At 46.9% G+C, this 19,842-nt stretch overlaps 2 protein-coding genes across 2 annotated transcripts; both read left to right on the forward strand.

The window, feature by feature from the left end:
- Window positions 1-1,040: 1,040 nt before the first annotated feature.
- On the forward strand, window positions 1,041-5,549 carry ift20 (intraflagellar transport 20 homolog (Chlamydomonas)). Its single transcript, XM_080514268.1, has 5 exons — window positions 1,041-1,083; window positions 2,464-2,600; window positions 3,225-3,310; window positions 3,581-3,684; window positions 3,974-5,549. The coding sequence occupies exons 2-5, from the start codon at window positions 2,474-2,476 to the stop codon at window positions 4,053-4,055; spliced, it is 399 nt and encodes a 132-aa protein (XP_080370394.1). The 5' UTR covers window positions 1,041-1,083; window positions 2,464-2,473; the 3' UTR covers window positions 4,056-5,549.
- Window positions 5,550-6,197: 648 nt separating this feature from the next.
- appbp2 (amyloid beta precursor protein (cytoplasmic tail) binding protein 2) lies at window positions 6,198-18,830 on the forward strand. Its single transcript, XM_080508410.1, has 13 exons — window positions 6,198-6,550; window positions 10,889-10,977; window positions 12,997-13,148; window positions 13,253-13,376; window positions 13,991-14,159; window positions 14,769-14,858; window positions 14,949-15,016; window positions 15,102-15,207; window positions 15,295-15,419; window positions 15,510-15,595; window positions 17,097-17,287; window positions 17,392-17,557; window positions 18,045-18,830. Exons 1-13 carry the CDS (start codon window positions 6,413-6,415, stop codon window positions 18,305-18,307), a joined length of 1,767 nt encoding a protein of 588 aa, XP_080364536.1. The 5' UTR covers window positions 6,198-6,412; the 3' UTR covers window positions 18,308-18,830.
- Window positions 18,831-19,842: the final 1,012 nt, after the last annotated feature.

The following is a 19,842-nucleotide window of genomic DNA, read 5'->3' on the forward strand; positions in this document are numbered from 1 at the left end:
TCTGTCGATGGCACCCAGACAGTGAGGAAACTGCCACCTCTCCTGGAAGCCGCTGGCCACCACTCTCCACTCAGCCTCTGTTGTTGGTGTCTATAAAAACAGTCAAAACAGAAGAAAATAACAATGGCATCAGCGTATATTCCTGTGAATATTACATGCATATTAATAATGTCCTTCGTGTTGCATTCAGCCATTTCAAAATAGAGCTCACCTTCAGGTAGTCTTTCTTCAGGACATGGTGCAACATCCGGCAAGTCTCCTTAACAATTAGACCAACAATACTGCGACCAATGCCGTATTGGATGCTCAATGAAGAAAATGACTCTCCTGTCAAATCAGGCATCAATAATGGAATGTTGTTTTATTTTATATATATCAGGGAGAGACTTCTGTCCCTCTCCAGAAGACTGTTTTACAGCACGGATAATAATACTGATTCAGCTGGGAACAATTACCTGTTGCCAAATAGCGAAGTGTGACGGACAGTCTCGCTCTGGCACTGATTGCCCGCCTCAGCTGGGTGTTATTCTTGGAGATGTATGGCGCCACCAGCTGAAGCAGATCATTAAACTGGTCCACATCCACACGGAGTAATTCTTGGAAGCCACTTTGATCGTCCACCTAAACGAGATAATGAGCAGAGTTTCAGTATGTTGCATCAAAGATATCGACAGTCATCACATCTGTGCTGTATGTAACGTTTACATGTTGTGTAATGTTAATAAGTACTTACGTCAAGCTCTCCTTGCAAAATTGGCATCCCAAGTTGGCCTCTGTCTCCGAGCCACGACCGCGTCCATGTTTTCCTTTTCCTTTTTCGGGGATTTTTCTCCAAACATAAGAATGCCACAACGGCGTTAGCACCGTCCATGCCTTGTGCCTCTGTTTTGTTTTTGTTTTGTTTTTTTGGAACGGAAGGCGCATGCTTATGACGTTATATTCTTTCGTCGGCGAACACTGGCAGTGGGCGTCAGCAAATGGTTGCCCGGCAGCGGAGGAAGTGGGCGGGACTTCTTTCAGGCTCCGCTCACCCTGCCACACACGCACAGACTCCGCTGCGTTCGGGGACAGCGTCTTGAACAGGTAAAACTCACACTTTTCAGCAGGTCACCAGTGGCTCGTAGAGCCAGGCTCGCTAAACCTAACGAAGTTGGGCTCACGGACGCCGGTGAGCGCCCTACATCTACCTTTAGTAAACAGGCGAGCGTCACGGAGCTAAGAGCTCGTAAGTTAATTCAAGTGGCTAACTTAGCCTGGAAGCTAGCAGTGACTCCGAGACGGAACAGCTGTTCACCAAACGCCGGGAGGGAGAGATCAACCGGTACTAACCGAGTCGTCGCGGCTCGTGTGCACGGTTGGATTCGCGGGGATCAAACCGTGGGAGAAGGATCCATCGGTACAAACATTTAATACAGGTATCATTAACGGGTGTTTCGGATAAAGCGGTCTCCTTGTTAACTGGTGACGGACTTCCTCCAGCGTCGCTCGTTGCTGCTGGTAACCGTAGATATAAAATATCTGTGTTTATTTATCTATGCTGGTAACGGTCTCATGCAATCAGCACGTTTTTCATGTGAACGTTCATAAGCGTTTTTATTGCATGAAATTCACACCAAACCGTCCAACATGTCTTTGGTTTACGTTTTTTAGTGTAAGTATATATTTTTGTGTGTGGCACACAGCTGGGTAGATAATGGAGCCTCCATCAAGTGAAAAAGTACATTTCCACACTTTTTACTTTGCTTCTATGGGCTTTACATGTATCGTTCTCTGCACAAAGTTTTTCTTTGTTGTGGTCACAGTGTATGTAAGGAAATTGCCTATATTTTTGCAAGATCAAACAGTTGGTACTGAAAAGTATTACAATGTCAACATAAAGTACATTCTAATGAAACATTCTGGTGTAAAATATAAGGAAATGTCAAAATAAAACTAGTATAAATCCTATATAAGCTCCAAATTGGAGCCTCTTGGTGCGTTTTGGCCCACGGGCCTTATGTTCTCTGCTTTTAAGGGAAAGTCAAACTAACGGAGAGGAACTTCACAGAACAGCGCTGTGCTACAGGAGGTGGTGATAATCCACATCTCAAAACTAACCTCCTGACACCACAATGGCTCAATTTTCCAATAATCAGTGTTTGGTCGTTTCGGTATCACTCGGCTTGAAATGTTCCAGGAAAACCGGCCCGTTGTTCTCATTAAGGTGTGTTAACAGTTAACACACCTCACTGCAAATGTCCTCTGATCTCAGCGTCTCCATGACAACAGATGCTGATCTCCGGTCATCCATCCTTTGCATCTTGCCGCGTAGGCAGGCACACGAATGACATGTTTCACACATGCAGCATTTTAATTATAAATGCATGAAATGAAATGGCACTTAGTCAGTCTGCCCTGTTGGGAGTTGAGTCCAACTCACAGTGTCATAATCTGGCCTCCTGCTGTTTGTCTCCTGTGCCACAGGCCGGTTACCATGGCGAAAGACCCGCTAGCTGAAGCGGGCTTCTTCTTTGACGAGCTGAAAAAGCTGCGGGTGCTGGAGCCAGACGCCAGCCAGAAGACGTCTGAGCTCAAAGACGAGTGCAAAGAGTTTGTGGACAGTGAGGATATGTCTTTATGTGCCTCTCCGGTAGGGATGGGTCCGATTCGGTATCGGGTACCGATACCAACGTAATTCACGGGTCAGAGATTTCTGATACAAGGTTTCTTGCATCAGAAATCCAAGCAGGGCTATTTTCAGGCTAAACTCCCTGAATGTGGCCCCAATGGTTGGAGCTGCGTTAGAGCTGAAAACATTCTGTTGGTGCTGCGTTGCTAAAGAATGTGAGCTTTTAAAGATGGAGCTAGTTTATTATGAGACGACGGCGTCACGCAGACGCCCACATTGTCCAAATGGAACAAAAATACTTTGTACTGCTTCTTTTTCTGACCTTCTACTAACCTCAAGTTGTCTTTTGAGAGAAAACATGCAAACATTCCTACATTTCATACTTTACTGCAGAAACAAGTTTATCACAGCCTCATATAAAATCAACTATAATGATCATAATAATAATATTAAAGCAAACGGAGCTCTGGTATCGGGATAGCATCGGTATCGGCAGATATCCACATTCAGGTATCTTGATCGGATCGGAAGTGAAAAGACCTGGATCGGTGCTTCCCTACTCTCCTACACCCAACAGCTCCTGCGGCGTGTTCATGCGTGTTTCTCTCCTTGGCAGAAATTGGACAGTTTCAAAAGATCGTGGGCGGCCTCATCGAGCTCGTGGACGAATTGGCCAAAGAGGCTGAGACAGAAAAGATGAAGGTGAGCTGGATGTTTGACAGTCGTCCTCAACATCTGGATGTGGTCCCAACTTCATTGTTCCAGTCCAGAATGTGATCCGATCTGATTTTAACATCTTTCATCTTTGATCTCACTTGTTTTGAACTCCTATCTGCTGGAATTAAAGCGCTTTGTGTTCCATCATACTCTCATGCTTGCTCACATCACATTTTTTTTTTTTTTACAATAAATGAATGTGGAAAAGTACAACCTGTGACACTGAAGTTTTCACCTGCCGCTGTTCTCCGTCAGGCGATCGGAGCCAGAAATCTGCTGAAGTCCGTGGCCAAACAAAGGGAGGCCCAACAGCAGCAGCTGCAGGCGCTCATCGCTGAAAAGAAGATGCAACTGGAGAGGTAATCTATTGCCGTTTGTCCATCACGGCTCGATCAAGGGAAAAGTTTGCTTGGAAAGTAAAGACGACCTTATTTGATCTGTAGCATCGTTGGTTGGGGCTGATTTGAGTGTTTCTTAACTTATCGCTGTCCAGCAATTTGAAACCCGGCAATCAGCATGATCGGCAGTGCGGAAGCACCGTCAAACCCGAAAGGGCGGAGAATTGTTTTTAAGTAAGAGAAGCCAGAAATCTGGACCGGCGTTCGTCGGCGTCCCGGGTGTGAACACGGTCTGCTCCTCCTGCCGCAGATATCGCATCGAGTACGAAGCCCTGTCCAAAGTGGAGTCGGAGCAGAACGAGTTCATCGACCAGTTCATTCTGCAGAAGTGAGGCCGTCGAACCACAACCCTCCCACCTCAGAGTGCCTGAAGCGTCTCCTCTGCTGCGAGCCGCCCGGTGGCTGGCTGCGTCTGCAGATCCACGCCCAGGAGGCCCGAGCTCTTTATCCCAAGGCTAACTATTTATACTATTATACGCCAGGATCCCCCCCCACCCCACCCCCGTATATATCGACTTTTATGACTTTTTGTATCGGCCCGGACAGACACAGCATGCGCATGCTTTTTGTAAATGTGTTGAAGTTCCTGAGTGGATCAGGAGGTTTTTAGTCCATCTGTCATGGTGCAGCACATTGAGTCGTTCTCACATGTTTGTGTCTTCCGATAACGTCGAGCTGCTTCCATTGATTTTCGTCCCCCAGCAGGAACTAAACAGGACAAGTTCAGACATCATGTGGATATATTTAAATGCAGCCAAGGAACAATTTCAATCTATGACATGAAGCAGGAGTGAAAGTGAACCTGGGTCGACATTGCAAAGGTGAACAACCTCAATGGATTTTATCCCCAAGAGATGAAAAAGCTAACTGTGGGACATTGCAGCATTTTAGTCAGCCTGCGGGACCAAAACACACACAAATGAAGGACTTTTGACATTTCACTGTATTTTGCACCAAAACGACATAACACTGAAAATTGATCATGAAAAATGTCAATTTTGTTTGGTAAAGAAATTGAGAATACTGTATTTTCTAGACTACAAGTCACACCTGTGTGTACGTTTCAAGAAGAGTGGGAAAAATAAACACTTAAAGAATAAATAAAACGTTTATTAAGACGTTTGAAACTATTCTAACATTCTAACAAACACCATCTTAAAAACCAACCTTTTTTGGAGACTTTTTCTAACTCAGTCTGTCAAATACAAATTATTGGAGATTTCCCTGTGGTGCTGTAGCATCTTGTGGTCACAGATGGTGTGTGTATATATATATATATGTGGGTCTTACGAGAACCTAAACAAGTACAATGGTGTGACCGCTAGTCATGGAAATATGTTAACTTTTATCAGACACTATTCGTACCGCGTTGCACTTAAAGGGAAACATTCAGATGTTAAGATTTCACTGGTCCACACCGCTCGATAAAAAGTGTCCATAGCATCGGGATTTCATGTTCTATAGATGATATTTAATTTAAAGCAGAGTTTGAGTCATTTATGCTATCTGTCCGTGAGTCATTGAGAAAAACAAGCAACTTCTTTCACATTCCTTTACTGGACGACAGAAGCATCCCTGTCTCTGACCGCATCAGAACGTGTTGTGAATGTTGAAAACGTGAGGGAACCGGGTGCGGCGTTCAGGTAAGCGGCACCTGGTCCGTGTGCTGCTGCTGCTGCAGCTCCTCGTCTCCAGAACCTTCCAGTGCCTCCAGAGGAGCCGCTCACTGACCTGCACAGTCCAGCAGCATCCACAACACTACGGTTTACTTGAAATACCCTCGATTGCACAAGCGGATCATTGTTGCTGGTGTTGTGTAGTGTTGTTTCAATAAACACCACTTCATGCACACTTGTGGATCTTTTATTTTTGAAATGCCCAGCTGGTTTTTGAACCCATGTCCTCTTACTTTGAGGTAAGGCTGCTCACCACTCCTCCACTGAGGCCTATAAGTATTATTTTTATTCATAAATAATATTCATCTATAAATAATTAGTGATACATTTGGTTGTACTGTTTAGTAGTCATTTTATAACAAAAATAAATTTCAGTTTATGAACTAATAATTATTCATACAAATGGTATTTAATGGAAGAGTAGTGGTCTGTAAACCTAGTCCACCACATATCACCCAAGTCTGAGTCTTACACATGATATCACTTATTTAAATTGCATAATGTTTTATTTGATAATTAAATGTCTTTGCTATTTATTCTTGGTTGTAGTCTGTGTGGAGCAATGCCATAAGACGTTTTTCTATTCTATTCTATTAATAATGAATGGGGTTATAATTCAGTTTATGAACTACTAACAAACTGATCACTCAGTGATTAATTATACTATTATATATATATATATTATTAATTATACATTTATAATAAACCAATAATAAATGGATATTAATAACAGGCTTTTCCAGCTGAGGGGCGGGACTTCCGCCGGCGTCGTGTTGGTGACGTCATCGTGTCGGGTCGGGGACTGGTCGGAGATGAGGACAGAGACGGAGACAGACGTTTAACTGCGGTTCCTGGACACCGAGCCCGGCTCCAGGACTCCGAGCTCGGCTCGCTCACAGTACCGCTGCTCCGTGGCCTGCCTCCGAAGCGGATGTGGTGCGGGGAGCGGCAGAGGACGTGGTTTCATCGCAGGCAGAGTTCGGGAGGAGCAGTTTTTGGAGAGGGAAAACAACATGGCTGCGGCGGAGCTCGAATGGATCCCGGAGAGCCTGTACAACACCGCGATCTCCGCGGTGGTGGACAATTACAGCCGCTCCAGGAGGGACATCCGCCTGCTCCCGGAGAACATCCAGTTCGACGTGTACTACAAGGTAAGGCGGTCCAGGGGGAGCAGCTTATCACACACTCTGCTCCACTTCGTGTAACCAACTGCTAACACTGCAGCTAACGTTAGCCTCCACAGCCGCACGACAACACTGGAAAACCTGCTTTTAACTGTAGGTCCTCTCAGAAAAGCCTGTTTTTTTTAACTGCAAGTCCACTCGGAAAAACCTGCTTTTTACTGCAAGTCCATGTCCGCTCACAAAAACCTGCTTTTATTTATTGACAAATTCTCTCAGAAATATTCTGCTTTCCATAATCTTTGAGCCGTCTGGTCCACATGTTGGTGGTTAATGACCATTTAATGATGAGATTGTCCCTCTCGCTGATTACGTCAGTTATCTTCAGAATTCGTGTAAACTCTGAGGCCCAATGTCACAAATATATTGTCCTTTACGGCACAGGTAGCTTTCCATTTTTAAACCAGGTTGGCTTTTGACAAGACATTACATAGTTTTCTAACATACAATGTCCTTTGAAGCCACAGTCATGAATTTATTTGCGTTAAAAACAAAACATCTGTTGTGAAATCGCCCTACACCAATATTTACCGTGGTGGTCACACGTTGAAATACTGTAACGAGTTCCCTTGCCTTTCACACAGTGCTGTGTGGTGTAAGTGCTGCTCAGCCTTGGTATGATGAATATGAAAACAAGCCTCTCTGATGTGTGTGTGTGTGTGTGTGTGTGTGTGTGTGTGTGTGTGTGTGTGTGTGTGTGTGTGTGTGTGTGTGTGTGTCAGTCTTTTCCAGCGTGTGTTTCCAGGTTGTATGAGGCTTGATCACCTCAGGTCAGCCACCAGCTGTGTTTCTAACGGTCCTGAAATCACCCCGTGGCCCAGTCAGATGAACACAGTGAATCTATAATCCATGAAGTGATGACTGGTCCGCTGCGTTGATTACCTCACATCATTATTCTGGACATTGCTGTGTGGAGAAGATGTCTGTTTTCACATTGCTTATCATTGCAGCAGCTGTGTTTGAATATATATATATATATATATATATATGGAACACACAACTGCCTTCACTGCTTGTTTTCATTACATTTTCACCAAATATTGACGATCCAAATCATATAAGGTCATGTTGAGCACATCTTCAGGTCCTTCACCTCACATCAGAGCTTCAGGGAAAGGTGCAGCAGCAGAACGAATGTGGGTCAGTGGGGATCCTTTTTTCAGGATTTCACTTATATTATATTGTGTTTTTCCAATGCAGGAGCAATCTCCAAAGCCCCAAACACTTAATCACATTCATCCATTCGCGCCACTTCTTCACACTCGTTTCGTGCTCAATTCAACCAGTTGGTTCAGTGTCTTGCTCAAGGACACTTAGACATGTGGACTAGGGACGTGGCCGATCCGATTCAGTAGCGGGTTCCGATACCAACGTAATTCACGGATCGGAAATTTCTGATCCAACCTGCGCACATTTCTGATAACGGCTCCGTTAACGGGAGAAAAAGAACCGGCTCTTCGGCAGTGCTCATTTAAGAACTGGCACCGGCCCTGAACTCGCTCCTGGTTCTTTTTGGTGGAAAAGCCCTAAGTGAGACGCGGAGTATGGAGTCGGGTAATCCATTCCACAGTTTGCAGCCAGCCAGCAGGCTCACGGAGCAGCACTCTGCTATCCGACTGTTCATGACAACATGTCGCTGTTTGGGCGTATTTTACGCAAATCAACAGCAACGTGCAACGTTTGTAAATCAACATAGCAATGTTTGCAAAGCAACTCGGCAACGTGTAATGTTAGCAAATCGCAAAGCCGGTGCACAGCGACATGCCGCTCTGCAGCCAGGGGTCAGTGTTCTAAAACACCAGCTCGCCGAGGAGAACATCACTGACATCAAAACAATGAACAGGGGGCGGGTGACAAAGTCAAACGCACACAATAATGTGTGATACGTCTCCGTGGTGAATCACTAAAGTAAAATACGCACAAGGCCTGGATTTACAGCATTAACGGGAGTAATTTCACCCTCAGCCACACTAATGTTCACGGACCGTCTGCAAACTAAAACCTCTACAACAGTGAAGACAGACTCTCAAAAACCATCTCTCACTATCAGACCAAGTGTGAACCAGCGAAGCTGCAGGGCTTCCTGGTGACACAGTGAATAACAGCCAGGTTATTGTGGTGACACAGTGAATAACAGTCAGGTTATTGTGGTGACACAGTGAATAGCATCGTGGCCACAGTGTTAACATTGTGGTGGGTGTTAACACTGGAGGGTGTTAAACACTTTGGAGCTGAGTAATACTTTTCAGAGGCTGACAACAGTGGAACGAACAGAACATAGAACGTAGAACCGTCATGATACGATGAGATTCCGACATTTTCAGTGTGTTGGAGGCAGAGGGTGCAGCTTCATTCAGTCCTGTTTCATTTCAAGGTCAAATCGTCCATCATTACCTGTATAACTTGTATAAGATGATCACCAGGCGTCTTTGTGTGTTTCCAGCATCTTTATCCACGGCACACTCTCCACAGCAAAATATCCTGACCCACATGTTGGATAATATCTTCAGTCCCAAGGCATTTGGAGCATCCATGCAGATTTCAGTTCCTGCTATTTTGCAGTTTTAGCTCATTAAAAATACAAACGGCAACTGGCTTGTGACTGAGTCTCCATTCAAATGGATGCAGAACACTTCTCTCTCTCTCTCTCTCTCTGTCTCTCCGTCTCTGTCTCTCCGTCTCTGTCTCTCCGTCTCTGTCTCTCTGTCTCTGTCTCTCCGTACATATGAAGAGTCAGTCATATTACCAGTCAGTAGTAAGTGAACAGTTTAAACTGGTGGAAGTGTGTGTGGTGAGTGCGTTGCTTCGACTGAAGGAGCCTGAGCTCTTTTGACGGTTTCAGACTTCATGTCATCGGGTCTGTAGTCGATCTGACGGCACGTTGCAGGAGTTTTCCCTCCCACTGTAACTGTCCAGTTATAAAGCAAGTCTTTGTACTCCTATTTTCAGAATAGAGTACGGAGAGTTGAAAATCAAATTAAGGCCGAATGTGGATAAAGTAACAGTACGGTGTGTACTCGCACTGGATGTTCTGAAGTGAAAAGTGTCCTTGTAAAAGCGGTTTCTTCTGATTTTGTGTTTTTCTTGTCTGATAGTTTGAAACATTGAATTTTAACGCCACATGAGATACTTCACTTCCAGCCACGTGGCTGCTCGCTCACCCCGTCGCTCGTACAGATGTCTTTTTGTTGTAGCAGCCACACTTCGTCTTGGCTCAGTGTCGCTTTGTAAAAGCACTTCGGGTCTACCTTGTTTTGTTAATGAAAGGACAAAAAAATGCACCTCATCCTGTTGGATGTGTGAAGGAAAATGCTCTTGATTGAAGAATTTTGTAGCGGGGGGAAAAGTGAGAATTTCTAAAAACACTCGCGCTGCCTGCTGCATGGTGACGGGTGAGCTGCTCCGTATAGCACCTGTAATTTGACATCAGTCTCATTGATTGCCTTTTCCAAATGCACATGTCTTCCACATTCCTCAAGACTGAAGGAGGTGGACTCGTCATGTCATCATTACAAAATGTTTTGTGCTGACCCTCTGGTCAGCTGGTGCTGAATTCCCACCTCACATCGGGTTGGATTTCAGCCAGTGAGCAGTTAAAGAGACACATTTGTGACCCTTAATGGCCCCAAAAATACACTTCCAGTTCAGTGCATTCTGATGACAGGCCAGACATCGGCACCTTTTTTTCTTTTTTCTTTTTTCTTTTTTGTTTTCACTCCTTTGTGCTAGACACACGGCCTGGGGGCCAGGCCTGGGCCACAAGTCCGGCCTGGACCAGGGCCTTGCAAGATGAGAAGTGACTGGGATTTATTGCTGCAGTTTCATGTAGCAGGGATTAAGTTTTTAACTAAGAGCAGAGGACCCGACATAACATGGAGGCCTGGTCAGTGATGCAGCAGGGAAAGCTTACAAGGCAGTTAGCATTAGCAGCAACGTTGCGCTGTGAGGCAGAATTGGTGAAAATAGTGAAAATGCTACAAATGCAAGACAAGTTCAATGTTTTGTGGTTTTATTTACACTAGGAGGCATCATTAAAAATTCCTAAATATTCAAATTACACGTTTCTTTTGAGGAAATATTGTCAATCAAATTTCGACGTTTTGTTTTGGAGGGATTGTAACTTGTTGCATTAAAACAATGAATATTGACCCTGCTGCCATTGATCATTTGGATCCCTGAACAGGACTGGTGTTGTGTCTCTTTGACTAAAATGAGTTTGACACTGAGTGGAAACAAACACACACACACACACACACACACACACCCCGAGTGTCCAGGCTGATCCTAACCGATGCTTCTGTGTTTCAGCTTTACCAGCAGGGCCGACTATGCCAGCTGGGCGGGGAGTTCTGCGAGCTGGAGGTGTTTGCTAAAGTACTGCGGGCCTCGGATAAAAGGTGAGACGTTGATCTGTGTGTGGAACCATCCGGAACAACATCTTGTCTGTGAATATGGCGCTCAGTGCCTGAGGACCGCCGCTCCATCGACCGTCAGTCACTGAAAACAACCTTTTGAAACTTCTAAAACGCTCTCACCTGTATTAGTCCCACAAGTGAGATATTTCAGCGTTGCAGCAGCCTGGTGGACAGCCACGGGGGAATAACAGCACTCACCAAGTTTATAAAGACTTGACTTAAACTTAAATGCTTCTCCCAACCATCTTGTATAAAATTAGCAGAATTCAGCAAACTGTCCTTATTTACTATCACAATACACGTCAGTGTGTCTTGACTAGTGGGGGGGGGGGGGTGTTACGCTTGAATCTTGCTTGAAGCTCTTGAAGACCTTTCACCCAAAAAAGCTTGAGTTTCTCTCCAGTTCCCTGATGGGACTTTTCCACGAAAAAGAGCCAGGAGACGGACTGTAACAGTGGTTTGGTCCGGGTCGCTCCATCTGGTCTGGCCTCAACCTCCAGTTCAGACTAAAGAGACAGAAAACATTGAGTCTTCTTGTCGCTCTATTGGTGTTTTTTCACGTCCATCTTGTTTTAATCCAGAGCCCCGGAGTGGCCTTAGGAAAAGAAAAAAAAAATCCATGAATGAGCTTGGAAATTATTTTTCAATATTTGGCCATTACATAATTAATTTTTGCTCCTTTCGCTTTATTCCCGGACGCGTCTGAATCAGATGCTTCAACATCGGGAGGAATGGAGGTGTAGAATGACAAAACGCAGCTCTACAGCCGTTTCCATGGCATCCCATGTAAACACACGCTGATTAAAGTTCTCTTTCACATGAAGCCATTAAAAGGCTCATTTTATGGTTTCAAAAAAGAATCCAGCTTTCATTTACAGTAGTATGTAGTTTGTTTAGTAGTTGCTGATGAACCAAAAATATCGCTTCATTGTAAAGAAGTTCTGTGGGTGGAAAACAATAATGGAGTGTCTCGGAGTGGAGCAACGCAGCTCCTAACACCATACATGACGTGAAAGTGGAGTTGGTTACAATGATGTCATTATGAAAAGTGTGGAGAGTAAAAAACAACCTACCGTTTCAGTAATAAGTGTCCGAGCCACCATGTCGGTTTACTGCAGGATCTAACAGGCCTCAGTGACATGTTCAGGGGCATCAGGTAAACTCTTGACTCTTGCTACATGCTAGCAAACGTCGGGGCTCACGCAGTAGCAGGCTACATGAGTTAAGATATGACTGACAGTCATTGGCGAGCCGGAACACGTATGCAGCACATCGCAGTGCTGAAATACGCCACACTCTGCTCTGTGGCTGACGTGTGGTGGACTCTGGAACAAAACAAGCCAAATCTGACCAAACACACAGGAGTGTGTGAGACACTTCGGCGCGGACGGTCGGAAATGAGGTCTTTTAGTTGGGCGAGACCCTGGACCCACTTAAAAGTGCTGAAATGGAATCAAAAGACTCCTGGTGGGACATTGGTGTCTAAAGCCACGAATCCTCTTGTCTTGACCCTCTTGTGGTCCAACAAACGCTTCAGGAGTGTCTCTGTTTGCCTCCTGCTTCTTTTTTCCTCCTCAGTGGAACTTTGTAGCTGCTTCACATCTTCTTTAACATCTTAACACAACAAAGTAAGTAATGTTTCAGCTGGATATGAGCCGCTGGGACGTCATGAGCCCTGTGTGCTGTAAAGTTTCCACCTGAGGAGGGACATTTGTTCAGTTTATTGATAACAATGTATTCCAATATGAGTGAATTGTTACACGAGGTTCGCGTTACAGGCTTTATTATAAAATGTTCACACGAGTAACAAGGTGTTCAGTCCTCCTCGTGTTGTCTTGGCCTTGATTACAGGTGACCCCGGTCCAAAGGTTCTTCAGTCGGCCATATTGAAAAGTGTGCTTGCATCTCGCACTGTGAAATGCCCCGTGTTTGAATGGTGCTCTACAAATGAACGCGTGTCGGTGACACTGACGATCTGCTGGGGTTTCCTCCTCGCTGCAGACACCTCCTGCACCACTGTTTCCAGGCCCTGATGGACCACGGTGTCAAGGTGGCCTCGGTTCTGGCAAACTCCTTCAGCCGCCGCTGTTCCTACATCGCAGAGTCGGACGCCCACGTCAAGGAGAAGGCCATCCAGTTTGGGTTCGTGCTGGGTGAGTAGAGGGGGTGACACTGGTGACGGCCTGTGCTGCGGGCCCGCCGGCTCCCGCCCTGCATCTTGGGAGGAGGTTCACCGTTGCTCGTCTGGGGGTTGCAGGTGGCTTCTTGTCCGACGCCGGCTGGTACGGGGATGCCGAGAAGGTGTTTCTGTCGTGCCTGCAGCTGTGCACGCTCCACAGTGAGATCCTGCACTGCTTCCGCGCCGTGGAGTGCTGCGTCAGGTCAGTGGCCAACGTGATCCAACACTCTGGTGTTTTCATTCTCTCCCGGTCACAATGGAGCCCAAAGGAGGAGCGAGAGCGTAGCCAGGTGGCAGGATCCTGCAGGGGCTCTTGGTTCAGGATGATTGGAGGGAAAGGGTAGCTGCAGGATCCAGGACGGATTATTCTGTGCTCAATGTATAATGGAGATTTATATGTTGTCTCACACCATACAGGGAGTTGTAGTTGTGGTCGCACGTGAAGGTTCAAAAACCTGCTTGTCAGCACTTTTATAGGCTAAAACGCTCACCAGTGGATTTGCGATAGAGTAAATATCAGGTTTTTACTAACATGTACATAGAAACACGCAATTGTGAAAACCTTTTCAAAAAGTGTAACGCATAATTCCTGGAGGAAGAAGAAGAACAGCAGGTATTCCAGGCTTTAGCTGTGTATCCTCCGCCACATGTTGGTGTAGTAGTTCTTGGATCATGTTGTGTAACTTGAGATTCCTGTCCAGCAGTTTGTCTTCCCGCAGCTTCTAACGTGACAGTTTGATGGCGATGTCGCAGTTAAACGCCGACTCCCCTCACACTACCACCACGTCACCGTCTCCCCCCCCCCCGTCTCCGCAGGCTGCTCCATGTCCGCAACGGCAACTGCAAGTACCACCTGGGGGAGGAGACCTTCAAGCTTGCTCAGTCTTACATGGACAAACTAGCCAAACATGGCCACCAGGCCAACAAGGCGGCGCTGTACGGCGAGCTCTGTGCCTTGCTCTTCGCCAAAAGCCACTATGATGAGGTAAGTGTCTTCAATCAGTCTTTGTAACTCAATAACACACTGGCCCGGTACCCGGCCTGGGGGATGGGGACCGCCGGCCGTTTACATGTAATAGCCTTTTTCCCAGCAGCTGTAAAGGTTTTCAATAAATATGTGTCACTTCCTTTCACTTTAGGAAATGTGTACTCCCATTGTTAATGTTTAGATCCCATTGGGGTCTACATTGTTTTCAGTCTTTGCCTCGTAAACGTGAACATTTTCTGAAACAAGAATGAGAAGCGTTTTCGGCTGAGACCTTGTGTGGGAGATGATTGGGCAGGAAAAATGTCACGCAGTTGGGAGAGCGGGTTCTCTTGAAATCACAAGGTTACAGCTTTGAATCCCCGTCTCTCCCTGCCCACATGGCCCTGAGCAAGGCACCGAGCCATAAGTTGTCATGAGAATATTAGGAGTTCTGTCTTATGAGAACAATCCATATAAACTTCAAGTATTGAGAAGGAGTAGCGTTCTCATGAGCCATCTCTCAGAGATGATCTCAAGCTGTTGTTCAACATGTCCAGTCACGCTTGCAGTTCGCAGACGACGACGACGACGATAAAAGCTGCGCTTTGTGTTTGTTCTCGCCGGCAGGCTTACAGGTGGTGTATAGAAGCTATGAAGGAAATAACTCCTGGGCTGCCTGTCAAAGTAGTAGTTGATGTCCTGCGACAAGCTTCCAAGGTACCGCCACAATCGGCTCGCCACCTCGGATCAGGTTTGTTCCCGGACACTCGGACAGGCTGTCGTTGACCGACTGTGTCTTCACTGCAGGCCTGCGTGGTGAAACGAGAGTTCAGGAAAGCTGAACAGCTGATCAAACATGCAGTGTTTCTAGCAAGGTAACCCCGCTGGCTTCCACACAGATCACACATCATCACTGCGTTTGTTGGTCCGGCTCCTGTTGTCAGGTTTTGTGTCTTTCAGGGAACATTTTGGACACAAACATCCCAAGTACTCGGACACCCTGCTAGATTATGGATTTTATCTTTTAAACGTAGACAACATTTGCCAGTCAGTTGCTATTTACCAGGTGGGTGGAGGGATCCCAACAGAATCGCTCCTTTGGCCCGCGTCGTCGCTTTTGTTGATCCGTTGTGCGTTTGTGGCTGCTTCCCAGACGGCCCTTGACATTCGACAGTCGGTGTTCGGAGGGAAGAACATCCACGTTGCCACAGCTCACGAGGACCTGGCCTACTCCTCGTACGTGCACCAGTACAGCTCTGGGAAGTTTGACAACGCTCTGTGAGTACCGCGTGACCCAGCTCATCCCAGAGGCGCCACGCATGTTGGTGGGAAGGTTTCCCCCCGTCACACTTTGCGTCATTCCCGCAGATTTCATGCAGAACGTGCCATAGACATCATCACTCACATTCTGCCTGAGGACCATCTTCTGCTGGCCTCGTCCAAGAGAGTCAAAGGTGAGAAACTTCCCGGCGCCAAAACGACCGACAGCCCGTGTAAATGGACATCGTTTTCAAAACCTTGCTGTGTAAACGGGAAACTTTTCTGAAAAGAAAACATAAAAACGATGCAGGTTCACTTGAAATGTTGCCGAGGAAACGTGGCCTAGTTCTTTTCTTTACCCTCTCTTTAGTTTTTCTTTTTTTTACTGGAGATCATCTTTAGTTTGACTGCCTTCCAGGATTTTCAATAGGGACGTCACTAAGCCGTCCCTAATGAAAGTCTTGCCGGGGCACCAGGTTGCATTGTGGGAATGCAAGGCGGTCAAACGTAGTGGAGGCTCAAGTGTTGGTAGAGCAGACGGTCAGCAGGTGGCAGTAGAAGCACTCTGTTGTCCCGGCGAAGGTTCCTGCGTATCTTCAAGCAGCTGCTCGTAATGCTCGACTAAATGTAAAGGGACAGTGAGACGGAGGAACCTCCATTCCTTCTCTGACCTCACAAGGTGTGACTCTGGAAACACTTGGACGTTGTGTTTGTCTGCAGAAATGGAGGAAGCCACGGAGACTTTTAGGAGTCAAATATAACCTGGACTTGAATTACTATGTCTGATATTGAAACTTCAATGAAAGTGGTAGAATTTTGATAAAGTTGCATGTAATAAGGTGTACTGCCAGACGTACAGAGTGTGCCACTGCTGAAATGGATGAGAAATGAGGCAAATGGCTGCTTTCTGCCACGACACCGGGGTAGTACAACGGAGTAGGTAACCCTAACAACCTACCTACTGGGAGTGTGTAAGGTCTGCTGCTACCTTCACATGCGTGTCAAACATTGCAGAGTTCTGACTTTTGTTCTCGGCCTCTTTGTAAATCAGAGTGGACAACTTTCATCCCTCTCGCATGGAAGCAGTGAATAGGTGCAGCCTGGTTTCTAAGGTAACGGTTCAGTTTGTGTGTTACCAACTCGAGAAAAGGTGTGGTCCTCCCTGCAAGCTGCGCCCGGTGATTCGGTGGCTTTCGAAAGTGGAACTATGGACTCAGGCGATTATCTCAAAGAGAATCTGATGGGTTTCACTGGGTCTTTTCTAAAAGTTGATGAAAAAGCTGCTGTCGTTCCCGCACTCTGGGGTACCGTGTTACTGTGACGTGACGACTTCTGCTGCTGTTGGATTCCCCCTCCAGTGCCCAAATCAACAATGGCTGCCCTTCATCCGCTCTGTTTACCGCAGCGGCTCTTCTGGGCGTTTCTACATAGATCGGTTTTTTTCTTGTGTTTGAGTTCTGGGAGCACTTAAATATACCAACTTTAATAATAGATGATTCACCCAGACACTGAATCATTCATTCCGTCATTCAGCTTAACTCGGTAATATGTGAGGCGTGTTACACTCCCAGGTAACAACATGCCATAATTAACTTTAAAGTTACTCTACTGTCCTGCAGTAGTTTTCAGTAAGTTGCCCCTCACAGCTGAGCACTAACATGTTGGTCCTCTTGCCCCCCCCCCCCCCTCCAAAAGCCCTGATCCTGGAGGAAATCGCTATCGACTGCCACAATAAAGAGACAGAAGAGCGCCTCCTGCAGGAGGCTCACGACCTGCACCTGTCCTCACTGCAGCTGGCCAAGAAAGCCTTTGGAGAGTTCAACGTCCAGACGGCCAAACACTACGGCAACCTGGGACGCCTCTACCAGTCCATGAGGAAGTTCAAGGTCGGTACTGTGTCTGTGTCTGTGTACAAAGGATTTGACTTTGTTTTAGATATGGAAGGAAAGTACAGAAATCCAATCCTCTTGTGTGTGTGTGTGTGTGTCAGGAGGCGGAGGAGATGCACATCAAGGCGATCCAGATCAAGGAGCAGCTGCTCGGCCACGAGGACTACGAGGTGGCCCTGTCAGTGGGTCACCTGGCGTCGCTCTACAACTACGACATGAACCAGTACGACGACGCCGAGCGGCTCTACCTGCGCTCCATCGCCATTGGTCAGTCCTGGCGCCCTCACACACCTGCAGGACGCCACTGCCTCCTCCTCTGGCCCCTCCCACTTCAGGAAGTTTGTTTTTCAAAACTTGTGTGGAGGTTCAGTGTTCCACTGTTACACGACACACACACATGCGCACACACACCACCTTGCTAATACCGCAGCCTGCTGCTGCACAGTGACGGCAGTAGCATTTTAAAAAAATTGGTTTTCATTAGACATGCACTGTTGCCTCTAACGGTCGAGTACCTGGATTAACATACCAGGATATCTCTGTTACCTGAGAAAGAGAAAACCAGAGTTAATGTTGAAGCCCGTGATCGCTCCGCGATGGCGTGGCGATCCTTTGCTCACATGAAAAATAGAAAGAGCTGCGGAGCGACACACCGGCAGATTGACAATGAGTGGGGTCAGAACGGGGTCAGAACGGGGCCGAGCGGCGTGGGTTGGACGGGTGGCTGACTTTGTGACGTGTGGTGTGTCCACAGGCAAGAAGCTGTTTGGAGAGGGCTACAGCGGGCTGGAGTACGACTACAGAGGCCTCATCAAACTCTACAACTCGGTGGGAAACTACGAGAAGGTGTTTGAGTACCACAACGTGCTGTCCAACTGGAACCGGCTGCGGGACCGGCAGTTCGCCGTGGCGGACGCCCTGGAGGACGTCAACACCACGCCCCAGCAGACCCAGGAGGTGGTGCGGGCTTTCCTATTGGCCCAGAGCCTCGGCCCCACCCGCCCCTGTCTGGGCTGAGTCATGAGGGGAGACAAAATTAAAAAAAAAAAAAAGAAGACTTGTGGGTTTAAACATGGTAAGGACATGGAGACAAGCCCCCAAAGGGGATGCTGCAGAGCATCAGGCCGGTTGGACTGGACCAGTCACTGCTCACACACGCACACGCACACGCACACACACACACACACACACATGCACGCACACACAGACGACATATAGAGAAGACACCATCAGCACACTCGCGCTGCGTTTTGGGGTGTGTCCTGTTAGGATCCCCACCACCATCACCACCTCCTCCTCGACTCGCCTTCATCTTCTGTTTGGAATCAGAGGAACTCTTTTTTTGTTTTTTTGTTCCCATCTTTTGTTTTTTTTTTATTCAAATTGTAGCTCTGCACGCCATGAGACTCATCATGGAACAGCCCCCTACACACACACACACACACACACACACACACACGTGAATCCTTCAGCCCCCCGCCGGGTGGGCGACAGGGCGACGGCCTGGTGCGTGACATTGTACAGTGACATAGATTGTACACAGGGGGGGGCGTGGTGTTCAACTGCTGGGGGGGAGGGGGGGGGGGGGGTGATGTTGTTACACAAGCTTTACAGCTCGTCTTCAATTCATTTTATCTTGTTTTTTTCAGCGTAGTACTGACATAGCATAATTAAAATGCCAATAATTTATATGCAAACGTGGACGTTGATGGAGCTTTTTGTGAGTGAGTGAGCGAGTGAGTGAGTCCTCTTTGTCTCAGGTTGTCCAGCTCTCCTGAAGAGCAGCGAAAAGAGGAAGAGCAGGAGGAGGCAGGCTTGGGGGTCGGGGGGGTCACAGGCTTTTATTATTCTGCCCTTCATAGGTTTCAAATGAGTTTCTGGATTGCTGGTTGTGGTACCAACGAGGACGACCCGGCTCAGTTTACACAATCATTTATAAACTCTAAGCTCCAGTTGTGTTCTGGATGTCCGTTTCCATGACAACGGTGCTGTGAGCCTCAGCCATCCCCGGTGGTGTCGGCTCCTTTTGGTCATCGGGCTGGTCTCTGGTCAGACGTCTGATGTGTGTCCACACACACACCACAGCGGCAGAGAGGAGCACAGTGCGAAGGAGGAGACTTCTGAGTGAGGAGGAAGAGGAGGAGGAATATCCACCTTCATCACCTCAGCAGCAGCCGCCACAGCAGCACCACGACGCGATCGCCCTGCGCCCAAAACATCAGGACAAATTTACATCGGTATATATATGAGTAGAAAAAAGGCTTTATAGAAGGAAAAAAAAAGATACACATAAAGACACTGGTTAAGTTATATACATATAGAGGAAATGTGACATTCACCTACAGATGTTGATAAAACACAAGTAGGATCATAAGATATTTAAATAGACAGACACAGCAGCACAGATGACAACATGAGTTGCTTTAAGTGGGTCGATATGCACCAGTACACAGTACCAGCACATACAATTTTACCCCTCAGCATACAAGGACTCTTTTCTAGCGTACTTCATGTACCGGAACTTTTCGTAAAGTCCAGACTATCAGCTGTTA

The sequence above is a fragment of the Blennius ocellaris genome (assembly GCF_963422515.1).
Source record: "Blennius ocellaris genome assembly, chromosome: 2".
Classification (NCBI taxonomy): Eukaryota; Metazoa; Chordata; class Actinopteri; order Blenniiformes; family Blenniidae; genus Blennius; species Blennius ocellaris.